The sequence below is a fragment of the Typopeltis vanoorti genome, chromosome 9 (genome assembly GCF_054136105.1).
Source record: "Typopeltis vanoorti isolate ZY-2024b chromosome 9, IOZ_Tvanoo_1.0, whole genome shotgun sequence".
NCBI lineage: Eukaryota > Metazoa > Arthropoda > Arachnida > Uropygi > Thelyphonidae > Typopeltis > Typopeltis vanoorti.
This window is the reverse complement of record NC_143557.1, coordinates 114,232,157-114,245,751: the sequence shown is the minus strand read 5'-3', so window position 1 is coordinate 114,245,751 and position 13,595 is coordinate 114,232,157. Positions and strand designations below refer to the sequence as shown.

The 13,595-nt window shown below is 33.3% G+C and overlaps 1 protein-coding gene across 4 annotated transcripts in view; it reads left to right on the top strand.

Annotated features, from left to right (window-relative positions):
• Positions 1–13,595, top strand: part of LOC150103435 (uncharacterized) — a 35,218-nt gene that overhangs the window by 12,433 nt on the left and 9,190 nt on the right. For all 4 annotated transcript variants that reach the window (XM_090398273.1, XM_090398274.1, XM_090398275.1 and 1 more), the window contains 2 exons: positions 906–1,117; positions 6,328–6,518. In XM_090398273.1, the coding sequence (XP_090254399.1) occupies positions 906–1,117; positions 6,328–6,518 (403 nt within the window). The remainder of the gene's footprint in view (positions 1–905; positions 1,118–6,327; positions 6,519–13,595) is intronic.

Sequence of the window (13,595 nt, the reverse complement as noted above, 5' to 3'; positions counted from 1 at the left end):
GAATATCAACTTCTACAAATCTGAATTCTGATTTCCAAACCGTTTTTCAATGAAGTTTTGATAATATTGTTAATTTCAGTGTGCTAGAAAAATTCAGTTCTACCCCCCCCCACCCACCCATCCGCAAAAATAAATAAATAAAATAAAAATAAAAAAGCTTCCTTTATGACAACAATCATGCATATTTTTTTTTATGCAAATCTCTTTACAAGACAAGATTTTTCATCTTGAGATAACTGTAATCTGATCATATTACAATGGCATAAACATATTATAAATATCACCCCAGTATCATTGAAAGCAAGTTTTCTCTTTCATTTAAGGTAGTACCTAACCTCTGAACAGTTGTTACCTCTGTCCACTCATTGAATACTGCTCACAGATTTGTGATTCCCTAAGATCTCACTAAAAATCATGGAGAGAAATTAGGTTGATTAATCTAATTTCTTATACTTTCATTAGCTCAGACACAATATGCTTAATTTTTCTCCTCACCTAGCCATAAAAATATATAAAAAGCATCATTTAAATTAATGGTTAATATAGTACATTAATATACGGTATTAATGTACTATATGAACAACCTCTCATGTAGGGGCTCGACATAAAAAAATAAAATTAGGTAAGTGTATACCAGCCATCTATATTTATTTACATGTAAACTAATAGCTTTGTATAGGTGGCTTAATTTGGAAATGCTGGAGAAAATTATCAGTAAGCAGCTTCTGTCATGTTTCAATGAGACATGTACACCCTATGAAAACAAAATACAAATTTAGTAATTTATGATTGTGTTTTCATTAAAACTTCTACTTCTTTGCCTCAGTTCTTTGTCTGCAAAAAATAGAGGATTTTATTTATTTGTTTATTTATTATTATTATTGTTTTTTTTTTTATGCATATAGCATTGAGTAAGCCTGCAGTTGCAGGTAAAAACTTTTGCCCATATTGTGGCACCTTATGGAAATTTGACAACTATAAAGTGCATATTCATCCAAGACCAGTAATGAAGAAGCACATTAAAAAATTACTTAAAAAGCAATGTGACCAGCCATGGAACCTGACTAAAAGGCATTTAAAATCCTTGGCTGCCTTTAAGACTTCACACAATAAAACAGTAAGTAAAAAATATTTTTATATATATTTATTTGAATTAAATTATGATGTTGACTTCAGTAAAAATAAGTGCACTGGAGTCCCAGTATAATACTGTCTGCTCTATAGGAACCTGATATGATGTACATTTATCTTGTACTTCAAAATTTTTCATACAGATATGCAGCAGCAGCATTTCTTTATTAAGTAAATAAATACTGACAATATAAATTTGAAACCATGGAATTTCTAGCAAGATGAAGCCATACTAGCCAGTGTAAGGATTCCATTCACTGTGATTAAGTTAATTACAATGCATTATTGATATGGAGTTATTGCCATCATTCTAGACAGCCATCTAGAATTGCCACAATGACTAGAAGTTGGCTAGGTACTGTTTTAAGTGACAACTTTTAATCCTCCATTTAGCAACAGTGAGGAGCAAATATAACAAAGTACTAACTATTTAAAGAGCAAATAAAGGATGTTGATTTAATGTAGGCTTGTGAAATGGTTTCCTGTAGTGTGTTGTAGTGGACTCCAATATATATATATATATTGGAGTCCACTACAACACACTACAGGAAACCATTTATATATATATTATATTATTTATTTATTGTATCTGCGTAGGTCATTATTTTAATCAAGTTTTTGAATGGATTGAGATCATGATCAAACTTGACCAGTAAAACAGCTGGAGGTTTAAATATTAAATGTTTGGCTAACAAATTGCAAATTATGTTTACATTTAATAAAAATAATAATACAAAAAATCAGTAGAAGAAATAATATTTTAATGACATCACAATACATGCAGAATTTAGATCATAAGAAATTTAGAACCAGTATGAGGGGCAATTGAAATTTGTATCATATAAAAAAAAATAGTAGAATAAAGATACACTGAAATAGGCTATAGTGATCACTGCTAAACTTGAAGATGACCTTCTTTAATTTCAAGTAAAGTAATCTGGCAAGTCAAATTGAGAAATTTGAAAATGCATTGTATTTTCATTCAGTGAAAGTGAAATTTTTTGAGCCATTAGACACCACAATACATGATGTATCCAAGGCAACTGACATGAAGGAAAAGCTGGTTCTTTTTAGAAAACTAGACAGCAGAGTAGAAAATGAATTGCAAACCTATAGAATGTACATAAGTTATGGTAAACTTTGGAGAAAATAGCAAGGCTAATAGTAAGTACCTGTTGGATTCCTGCTCAGGATTTGAACACTTTATTAATAATACTGTTCCAACATAAAGATATGCATAAGAAAAGTTATCACTATGCAATAATTCAATCAATATTTTCAGACTACTGGAGGATAAAGAGTATACAGAGGATTAGAAATAGGAAGTAGTCATGAACATGTAGTTTTGAACGCAATAAAAAATAAGTGTCACACCAAAAAGAAAATGTGTTGTACACATTTTTTTTTTTTTTAAATCAAAAGGTTTTCAGATGTGAACTGTAGACTCGCCTCTCACATGTACAGATATTGAAAGTGGTGGAAAGAGTGAAAAAGTTGGAGCAAAAAAAAACCACAGTAAAATCTGAAGCTGAAGAAAACATTGAGTGATTCAGCCATGGAACATGTGGTAAAGTTGTTTTGTTAGAATTAAAAAATTAAAAATCTAGAAGATTTTTAATTTTTCTAGATGATAGAGGAAAGGGATTATGCCTTATTAGTATAGCGAGTCAGCAAAAAATATAAAAGAGGATATTAAGCTGGTCAGATTAAGGAAGAAATAAGATAAGCACATTGGAAAGGAAAGGTTCGCAACAACTTGCAAACAATTAGGCTTCTAAAACAAAACCTTTGGCAAGAGAGAACCCAAGTGACATCATTGCGCTGGAGGGTGATCGCAGACACTTTGGAGTCGAAACAAAGAATGAGAAGGATTTTTAAGGGGCTGAAAGTAATGGATTGGAGGAGGGAAGAGGCAGTGTTTAGGAGCTCTGGACCTCTCCAACAACTCTTCATCCTTTAGAAAACCAGGTGACCAAATCTGTGCACTATAGTCCATATATGGCCTAATCAGAGCCTTATACAATTGAACCAGAATCTCCTTAATTTTGCAAGTCAGTGTCCTCCACATCATTACCAGAATTCATTGTGTTGTCCTCACAATGTATGTGTTCTCTAAATTTTTGATCCTTATCCACCATCACTTCCAAGATCTCTTATTTCCTCTACCTCCAACAATATATCCCTACCAATCACATCACATCTTTGTTTTCCAAATTTTACAACCTTGCATTTTGCAAAATTCAACTGGCATCCCCTTGTAAAGCCATAACATTTGCTCTACTCCTTGTAGTTCATTTCAACTTTGCATCATCTGCAAACAACTGAATATCCCCATTCAAATCTTCTCCAATATCATGAACGTACAGGTTAAACAACAATGACACTAAAACACCATTGAGGTACACCACTAGTGACTTTCCTCTTCTGAGATATTGATCCCCACCCCCATACACAACTTGTTGATACCTAACAGACAGTCAGTCAGTCTTCAATTCAGTGCACTAGTCTAATATCCAACCCCATCTGCTCTAGTTTGAGTCTAAGTCTAAGTATACTATTGTGTATCCATCTCCCATGCCGCTGCCACCTTATTGTAATAAGTAAGTAGATTACTAAAACATGACCTCCCTTTAGCAAATCCATGCTGTGCATCAAAGATAATGCCATTGTTGTCAACCCAATTCTGGATACTGATTCTCACCGGCCTTTCCAATACTGAGTCTCCTGTACACCCCCTTGAGAGTATATATCAGGAATTTGATGATGATGACCAACTGAGTCACTCTCTTTGCCTGTTCTTTGTATTCCTCATGGAATTGATTATTACTCCTCTTATGGTGCTGCCATAATGCCTTTTTTTCCCTCTGTATTGCATGCTTAATCTCTTCATTCATGCATTTCACCTACCTTATTTAATCTTCTGACCTTTGGAATACATTTAGACATAGTTCTTGAATACCATCCAAGAAACGTTGACCTCCTTTCCACCCAACTCCTCATTCCATGCTACAGTTTCAAGCTGTCTCCTTAACTTTCATAATCACCAGCATTGTAGTTCCACATATACCATTTTCTCACAGAAATCCTGACATGGTTGTCAACCAGCCAGGTAATCACTTCATGGGCACGTTCACCAACTGAAGGGAGATTTGACACCTCATTTATAATAACATCTTCTGATCCCAGAACCTTCTTCAAATCCAACTGTTTTCCCTACATCCCAGGTCATCTCCCTCCCTTTTTTGTCTATACACACACATTCACATCCTCTTGGAGCATCAACCTTTCTCACACTCTGTTCCCTGTCCATGTTGAGTCTTCCCATTTCCCTGTTTGTCTTGCACTCTTGTTCTCTCATTCTCTACACTCATGCTACCCACTTCAATCTCTCCTTCCTGACTCTCTTTCACATTGCTTTTTACTTGCTCAGATTCATTCTCTGCACTCATTACTCTCTCTTTCAGCAGCAGTCATTCCAAATGACTCACACCAAAACCATTCAGATGTAGTCCATCACTCTTATAGAGTTTAATTCTTCTTTTAAACTCATTAAGAAACTGCATTCTTTTCTCTTCATACATTTCTACTAACATGTCATTCATAATTCTTGTTCTCCACCTCATCACTGTCATACTTGGGCAACACACTGATTACCTTTCCTCTCGCATTATCTTTTATCTTTCTCAACAATGTCCTAATATCCAATCTTGCATTTTCCTTGTTCCCAGCCAAGTCATTTTTCCCTACTACCAACTTCTTTACTTGCTTACTCCTTTGTAGGAAGTTTTTTACCTTGGGTATATACTATGTTAAAGATACCAAGCAATTTTATAAGCTAGTTTTAATCCTTTTCCCCAAGTAAGCAAACACACAAGTAAGTCAAGTTTGCACCTGAACATAGTTCAGGTCTGAGGCAACTCGTAGTAAAGGTGGATTAAGATCTGATCACTTTCCTTAGTATTTCCCCTAATGCAAAGCACATCCCCTTGCGGAGATGTATGATGCTATGCATTAAAGGCAAGGGCCACTACCTAGACCGGTTTCGACCTTTATTGAGGTCTCGTCAGTGGGAGCCTCAATCAACTTGCTGCTTTTAAGTGGCTACATAATCAATATGCGTTTCTTGATAATGAATGATGCCAATTCCATTATTAGAAATTCATCACAGTTGACTGGCAAATTTCTTTGAAAATAGCATTGCACTTGTAGTAATTTGGTTAGCACTCACATAATGCATAAATTCACATCAGTACAATTTTTTGGTGTTCATAATTTAATGCTCTTTGGGATATCTTTCTTAATGTTGGCCTGGCATTATTTTGTTTCTAAAATTTATCAATATCTGACCAGTTGTTCCATGTGTATTGATCCCAAAAATATTGACCTCGAGTATCACTGCTAAAGATGATATTCTATCATCTTATATAAAGATGATATTTAAAAGTAACTGCCTTGAAATGTGAATTTTGCTTCTTGAGCTCTAAGCTTACTTAATGCTTTGGATGCAATTTTGGTAATTTCTTCTACTTTTAAAGAACTTTAGAACTGCTAATTTTCATTGATTTACTTCAATATGTTTAGAAGTATGATGGTAATAAAACTATAGATTTACGTAAAGTTCTTTTAACTGTATAGTAGGTACAATCATGCTTGTTAGTTTCTTTTTGTTCTTTTAACTTTAATATAACTATATTAGACAATTATTATTATTACTGAAGAAGTTTTTTTTTTTGAAACTTCTATTTTCAAATCAGTAGAACATAGCATGCTTATTTTGTTTAGAAGCATCCCTAAGTTTTGAACTTCTTGGCTTAGACTTGTGGTTTAGTGATTAAAACTATTTTGAAAATTGCAATACTTTAACAAGTAATACATTTTGAAAACACCTTGAAATTATATTAAGAGTGGAACTGCAATGTTTCATATTTCTGCTTTCTTTATAAACCTGATAATTTAACTGAGACAGTACTCCTAAAAAAATAAGTGTGCAATTTTATATTGGTAGCCATATTGTTTGATATATCCTGTCTCTTAAAATTAAGGGGATAAAAATCCCTTATTGTTTTTCAGCCAGTATGCAAAACTCTAAGATCGAAAACTACGATCTAAGCATTTCTTCGCCAGAAAAAAATAGCCATTTGGCTTTTCATCTTAGTTATATCCTGTCTCTCTTAAATTTTTATTGTTACTTCTCAGGTATACCGATGCCTTGTATGTAAGAAAACAACAACCCATCAAGGTTCAAGAAAACCTAAAATACCACAGTTCTTACTCCACACTTCTAGATTAGCCTTTAATGCAGAGAACATTAAAAAAATTAAAAGAAAACAAAAAGAAGTAAATGCAGGTCTCAATCTTTCTGGAATGAGTAAAGTAGCTCATGACAGGTAAGATTTTAGTTAAAGTTAAAATATGTGCTAAAGTATTGAGTTTAAAATTCTCCAAAGACCTACTTATTAATGGGAGTCAGTGAATTTCATAGCTAATTGATTTTATTTATTCTTCTTTACGAGAATGTTTAGATGGAAAAATACACTGGGTTGCATGACGTGTAAACTGATTGTTTCAATGTCCATCAATTTGCAGTTTTATACTATCTAAACAGTGAATCCCCACCTAAGTTGGAAAATTCCCAAAATCTGTTGCATACAGTTTGATGTTTATTATTTGAAGTTATATATATGTTAACTTATTATCCTTGCATCTGATTATTCTATAGTTTTACACACACACACACACACACACACACACACACACACACACACACATACACACACACACCTACCTACCTACCTACCTACCTTTATGGAATTCTTCATGGTGACATTCATTATTTTCTATTTTAACTATTTTTTTTTTTAACATTAAATCACCGAATATTGGAACATAATGTACAATTATCTATTTCTGAGTTTTTAATCAGTAAAATTTATTCAATAAAGTTTTTAAAACTTACATAACCTAACCCTCTTGATATTTCACTATCTAAACATCCAGCCAGTTTCTTTAGGATGTTTATGTAATGGTACAGATCAAGTGAAATAAAACCACTCTAATAAGAGGAACTTTCATTTTTTTCATGTGAAAATCTTCTCTCATATTTTGCTCAGTTCTAGAACATGCTCAGTAGTATTTCTGTGCAAAATTTTGCCAATATAACCTATAAGTATTTGGAGGGGAAATGCTGAGAATGTAAATTTCTGGTGCAGGTATACTTTGATGCTGTAATTAATCAATCCACAAATAATCTTAAGCATTCCACAGAGACAGGCATTCAGTTTTCACATCTTTGACTTTAGTAAGAAATTACAGAGAAGAAAGACTAGTCTTGGGAAGACTACAGTAAGAATGATGAAGATAAATATTACAAAAGTGGCAAAATGTAACATATTTTGGAGGACACTAGTAGTAATTACTTTGAAAGATTATTAAATGAGAGTGACAAAACAGGGGTAAAAAATATTCAGGAGGAATGCAATCAGTAGTTCATATTAATATTGAGGTCAGATATCAGAAACCTGAAATGCAGAAATACAGCTGGAGCAGATGTTGTTTGGCAGATACAGAGTATCAAAGTTTTGTGCTTTGATATTTGAATTCTTGAGTTCTACCCTCTGAATTATAATTCAGAGGATCGAATTCTACATGACTGGAGTACAGCTCTCATAATGCCTATCTTTTAATAGGGAGATTAAAAAAGTATAAGAATTACAGAAATACTTTACTGAGTGATCTAGATAAGTTTTGTACAACCATACTTGAGAGGCTAAGAAAAATTGAGAAGATAAACTTGGAGAACAAGTCAGATTGAGGCCAAATAAGGGTTGTCAAGATCAAATTTTCACTTTAAGATGGATAGTTCAGTAATCATAGTTTTTTAGATCTGAAAAGAGACAATGTGCCAAGAAAAATTATTCAAAATGCTATGGTTATGTGGTATAAACAGGACATTATATCGAATGATAAAAAGTCTGTATTAGATTTGTGAGTAAGTGTTTGCAATTGAAGGAGGACAGGAAGATGGTTTGATGTAAAATCTGGTGTGAGACAGGGGTACACACACACACACACACACACACTAACCCTACTCTTATTCATCATCTGTATAGAACATTATGAAAGAAAGTGGCATTAGGCCTTATATCAAATTTGGAGATGTTCATCTCAGTTCTTTACTTTATGCAGGTGATTCCATACTCTTAAATCTAGTACAAGGCCTCAGGATTCTTTAGCTACATTATACCGTTAGCTATAGTATAAGATTGCTAATAGACTGGACATGAAAATTACCAGAAAAAAAGATAAAAACTAGAAAATACACATGAACATGGAAAACATCAACTGCATCTCAGTAGAAATCCTATAGAACAAGTATAATGAGGCACAATTTTTTTCTTTTAGTGAAGATGGCAAATTAAATATGGAAATAGACAGTAGAATATGCAAAGCTGGTATAGTTCAGAACTGATTAAATAAATTTATATGGAATAAGGAAGAAACTGTAGGCATAGGTGTCTGTGGTTTAGCAGTTCAAAAGAAAGATTTCGGTATTGCGACCACATGTTTATTAAGGTAAATAAAAATAAACAAACCCGACAAGTTTTGTATGTTGTTTGACTTACATCTTCAGGGGTTAAAGGTAACTAAAAGTTTAAACACAAGAAATGAGAAATTACTCAAAATAGTCCATTCTATGATGTTATGGCTGTCTAACTGTTCATTAAATTAAAAAATCCGAATTCAGAATCTGTGCATGCTAAGTTTGAACAATGCTGGATGTTATTACATTCTGTTGTTCATGTTCACATCTGAGATCTGACTTAGGTATATTTTTTATCAATGCTGACCAGACTTGGTGTAGAATTAAGCCCTGGTTTTTGTTGCATTGCATTGGAATTCTAAGCATATTAGTAGCTTCTTTAAATTTCCTTGTGAAACAGTTTTTTTTCAATATAAGGCATGTTCATTTTATGCCAGGGTACATTATGGCAGGTGGAAGTTGTATGGTATACTATGCCTGAGTTGTGTTCTCTCCTTTTTTGCACGTCATTTTGGTGTTTTGTTCATATGAATTTTCCCTGATCTTCCCATCTGGCCTACGTAGCAGATGCCACAAGAACAATGAATTTTATATACACCTGGTTTTTTTAAAGGGTGATGTGGTGGAGGTTTGGGGAGATGTAGAAATCTTGATTTTTTTCCTAGCAGAAGAAAAGCAACTTTAATATTATGTTTGCTTAGTAATTTGGCACATTTGTCTGTAACATTCTTGATGTATGGTAGCATGATTGTGTTCTTGAAATCTTGCTTTTGTGAGATGCTTATAGGAGATGTGTTGAGGATTTTCTTGATTATCTTAGGTTTGAAACCATTTTTTTCTGAGGACCTGTGTTAAATAATATAATTCTTCATTTCTCTTTTTTTATGTACATATATCGTAAGCTCTATCCCTCAAGGTTTTTATTAAATTTATTTTTTTTACTCAAATTTCTTTTCTTGATATCCTAATAGAAATCAATGAAAAAGATAATAGATTATCTTTCTCCATTTATAGAAACCCACCAACACAGGAAGATTTCTTAATGCAGCCTCACAATACCACCCCAGGCAAAAAATAAGTTTAATAAAAACCTTGAGGGATAGAGCTTACAATATTTCCAGCACATAAAAAAAAAAGAGAAATGAAGAATTACATTATTTGACACAGATCCTCAGAAAAAATGGTTTCGAACCTAAGATAATCAAGAAAAGCCTCAACACATCTCACAAAAGCAAGATTTCAAGAACGCAATCACACTACCATACATCAAGAATGTTGCAGACAAATTGGCCAAATTACTAAGCAAACATAACATTAAAATTGCTTTTCTTCTGCTAGAAAAAATATCACGATTTCTATATCCTCGCAAACCTCAATATCACCCTTTAAAAAAACCGGGTGTATATAAAATTCATTGTTCCTGTGGCATCTGGTACGTAGGCCAGACGGGAAGATCAGGGGATTCTTATGAACGAACACCAAAAAGATGCGCAAAAAAGGGGAGAAAAATCAGGCCTAGCATCCCACACAACTTCCACCGGTAATGTACTCTGGCATAAAACGAACAAGTCTTATATTGAAAAAACTGTTTCACAAGGAAATTTAAAGAAGCTGCTAATATGCTTAGAATTTCAATGCAACAAAAACCAGGGCCTAATTCTACACCACGTATGTTATCATTGATAAAAAATATACCTAAGTCATAGCTCGGACAGTGTGAACGTGAACAACAGAACGTGACAACATCCAGCATTATTCAAACAGCATGCACAGATTCTGAATTCGGATTTTTTAATTTAATGAAGAGTTAGACATCTATAACATCATAGAATGGACTATTTTGAGTAATTTCTAATTTCTCGTGTTTAAACTTTTAGCTACCTTTTAACCCTGAAGATGTAAGTTAAACGACATACGAAACTTGTCAGGTTTGTTTATTTTTATTTATCTGTGGTCGCAATACCGGAATCTTTCTTTTGAAGGAAGAAACTGTTCAGAATCCTAAATTGAGAGCCTAGTTTGTAAAAAGGAACAGTTAATCAGAGACTAGAACAAATTTATGAAAAATGGACAGCAGAATAAGCAGAGCTGGTATGATGGAGTCAACTGAATAAATATATATGTGTGTGTGTGTGTGTGTGTAATAAGAGAAAAGTTGGTGAAAACACTAAACTAGCTGTATACATTAGGCATGCACTATAGCAAACACCACTAATGGTGTTAAGATGACAAATTGATAAATACAAATGAGAAGTACAAAGCACAAACAACAAGGACAATGAGTATGGTGGAAAAGGTAGACTCAAAATTTGAGAGGAAAATAGTCAAGCAAACTAATGGAAAATCCTGAAGTGGGTAAGATTGATCCAGATCCAAAGCTGAGTTAGAAAACAATAAACCAATTAGTATCTTGAGAGCCATAATAACTATGGAAAAGTTCCAGCTTAAGTCTCATAGAACAAATGCTATTTTAAGCTCACTATTACAAACAGTGAAAAGCTGGATACTTTCACTCTGGCAAACTGAATTTCCTGGTAAATAATATCACAATCAGGAGACAAAGGAAATCAAGGGAATACAACAACAACAAAATCATGGTCAACAGAGGAAATAGTAGATTGAGGACAGAACATGAAGAATTTGCTGGAATCATCTACAAAGCACACAAAATGACCACACAATAATAGGAGATATAAGAAAGAAATAGAAGAGCATGAAATTTTAAAAATCCAGAATTAATATTCAAGTTGCAAAAAAATTTACATTAGCTTAAACTAATGTCACTTACCTAAAATCTTAATAAACTACTGTAAATATGTTCAGACTCTAAAATTTTAGGATTTTACCATTTGGAAAGATATATATATCAAGAGGAGTACAAGGATGTACCCTCTCATCTCTGCTCTTCAATATATATATATATATATATATATATATATATATATATATATATATATATATATATATATGCTTTCAGGAACATTGCCTCGGTTGTTATGATGCATTTTAATTAAAAGATTTAATGACTAAAACCAAGAATAATAATAATAAGGCTTTATTGAAATAAAAACACAACTAGTTTCGGCTTTTGACAGCCTTCTTCAGGTGTCTTCTAAGAATAGGAAACAGTAATAAAAACACTGAAGTTTAAAACTGCGAAGCACGGGAAAATTGCAGTACATAATTTACATGAAAAAACGTTTGTATTTACATTTAAGTTGTTCTTACAAACGTGGCCTTGTTTGTTGAGTGCATGCTTGCAGTCTCTCAAACGCCAGTACTGAACAACAGCAGAGTGACTATCAGGGATGTTGTAGCTCAAATTGTTATTTAAATGTTCATAATTAAGGATGATTTCTCTGGACTCCACAATTTTTCTCTCAAACTCATCATGGCAATGAAAGATGTTTTCGGATCTATCCCAGCAGACTGAATGACCCTGGTGTTCATCATCAGGATTGTTCCAGAAAAGAACATGACTAGACAAGACACTGGCATGTGTTCTTTTGTAAGAGATGCCTCTCTTGTGTTCCTCCATACGTAATTCAATAGATTTATTTGTTTGATCAAAATAAGGGATATTACAATCACACCATATCTTCTATACGCCAGGATACTTCAGATTATGATGACGAGGCTTTGGATGGCTTACTAGCGAGCGGATTTTTGGAAGTGTAGTGAATAAGGTCCTGATGTTATAGTTTTTAAGAACTTTAGCTAATTTTTTGGAAACTGAACTGATGTATGGGATGGAGATGTTACCCTTAAAATCCATTTTGTCTATAGACATGAGAGAGGTAATTAATTTCTTTTTGAAGTTCATCTGGGTCATTCAGAAGAGAGCGTGCTCTCTTCTCATCCAAAGCCTCGTCATCATAATCTGAAGTATCCTGGCATATATAAGATATGGTGCGATTGTAATATCCCTTATTTTGGTCAAACAAATAAATCTATTGAATTACGTATGGAGGAACACAAGAGAGGCACATCTTACAAAAGAACACATGCCAGTGCCTTGTCTAGTCATGTTCTTTTCTGGAACAATCCTGATGATGAACATCAGGGTCATTCAGTCTGCTGGGATAGATCCGAAAACATCTTTTGTTGCCATGATGAGTTTAAGAGAAAAATTGTGGAGTCCAGAGAAATCATCCTTAATTGTGAACATTTAAATAACAATTTGAGCTACAACATCCCTGATAGTCACTCTGCTGTTGTTCGGTACTGGCGGTCGCGAGAGTCTGCAAGCATGCACTCAACAAGCAATGCCACGTTTGTAAGAACAACTTAAATGTAAATACAAAACGTTTTTTCATGTCAATTATGTTCTGCAATTTTCCTGTGCTTCTCTGTTTTAAACTTCAGTGTTTTTATTACTGTTTCCTATTCTTAGAAGACACCTGAAGAAGGCTGTCAAAAGCCAAAACTAGTTGTGTTTTTATTTCAATAAAGCCTTACTATTATTCTCGGTTTTAGTCATTAAATCTTTTAATTAAAATGTATCATAACAACCGAGTCAATGTTCCTGAAAGCATTAATAGCCTACACGACGAGGCATCTCTAAATGATATAAAAAGAAGCTTTAAAAAAACACCGAAGAAGATTAGTACGAAATGTCAACAGGTTAGTGTTCTTAAAAAAATTTGCAAATTTCATGCAGTCTTTCCCAATTTCATCTGTTTTAAGGAGAATATAACAACTGTACGTGTCAAAAAAATCTATCGGAAGGCAAAGTTAGATCTACTCAGCAAAAGAATTTTTGATACGAAACGTACTCTAGCTTTTTTATTCAACGATAAAAGATCTTTAGTTCAAAAGCTTGAAAAAGTTCTGGATAATGGTAGTTTGCATGGTTTTTTTATGAATAGTGAAGCTCAGGCATCACAGATACAATATAATAACAAGATTAACCTTATTAGAAAAT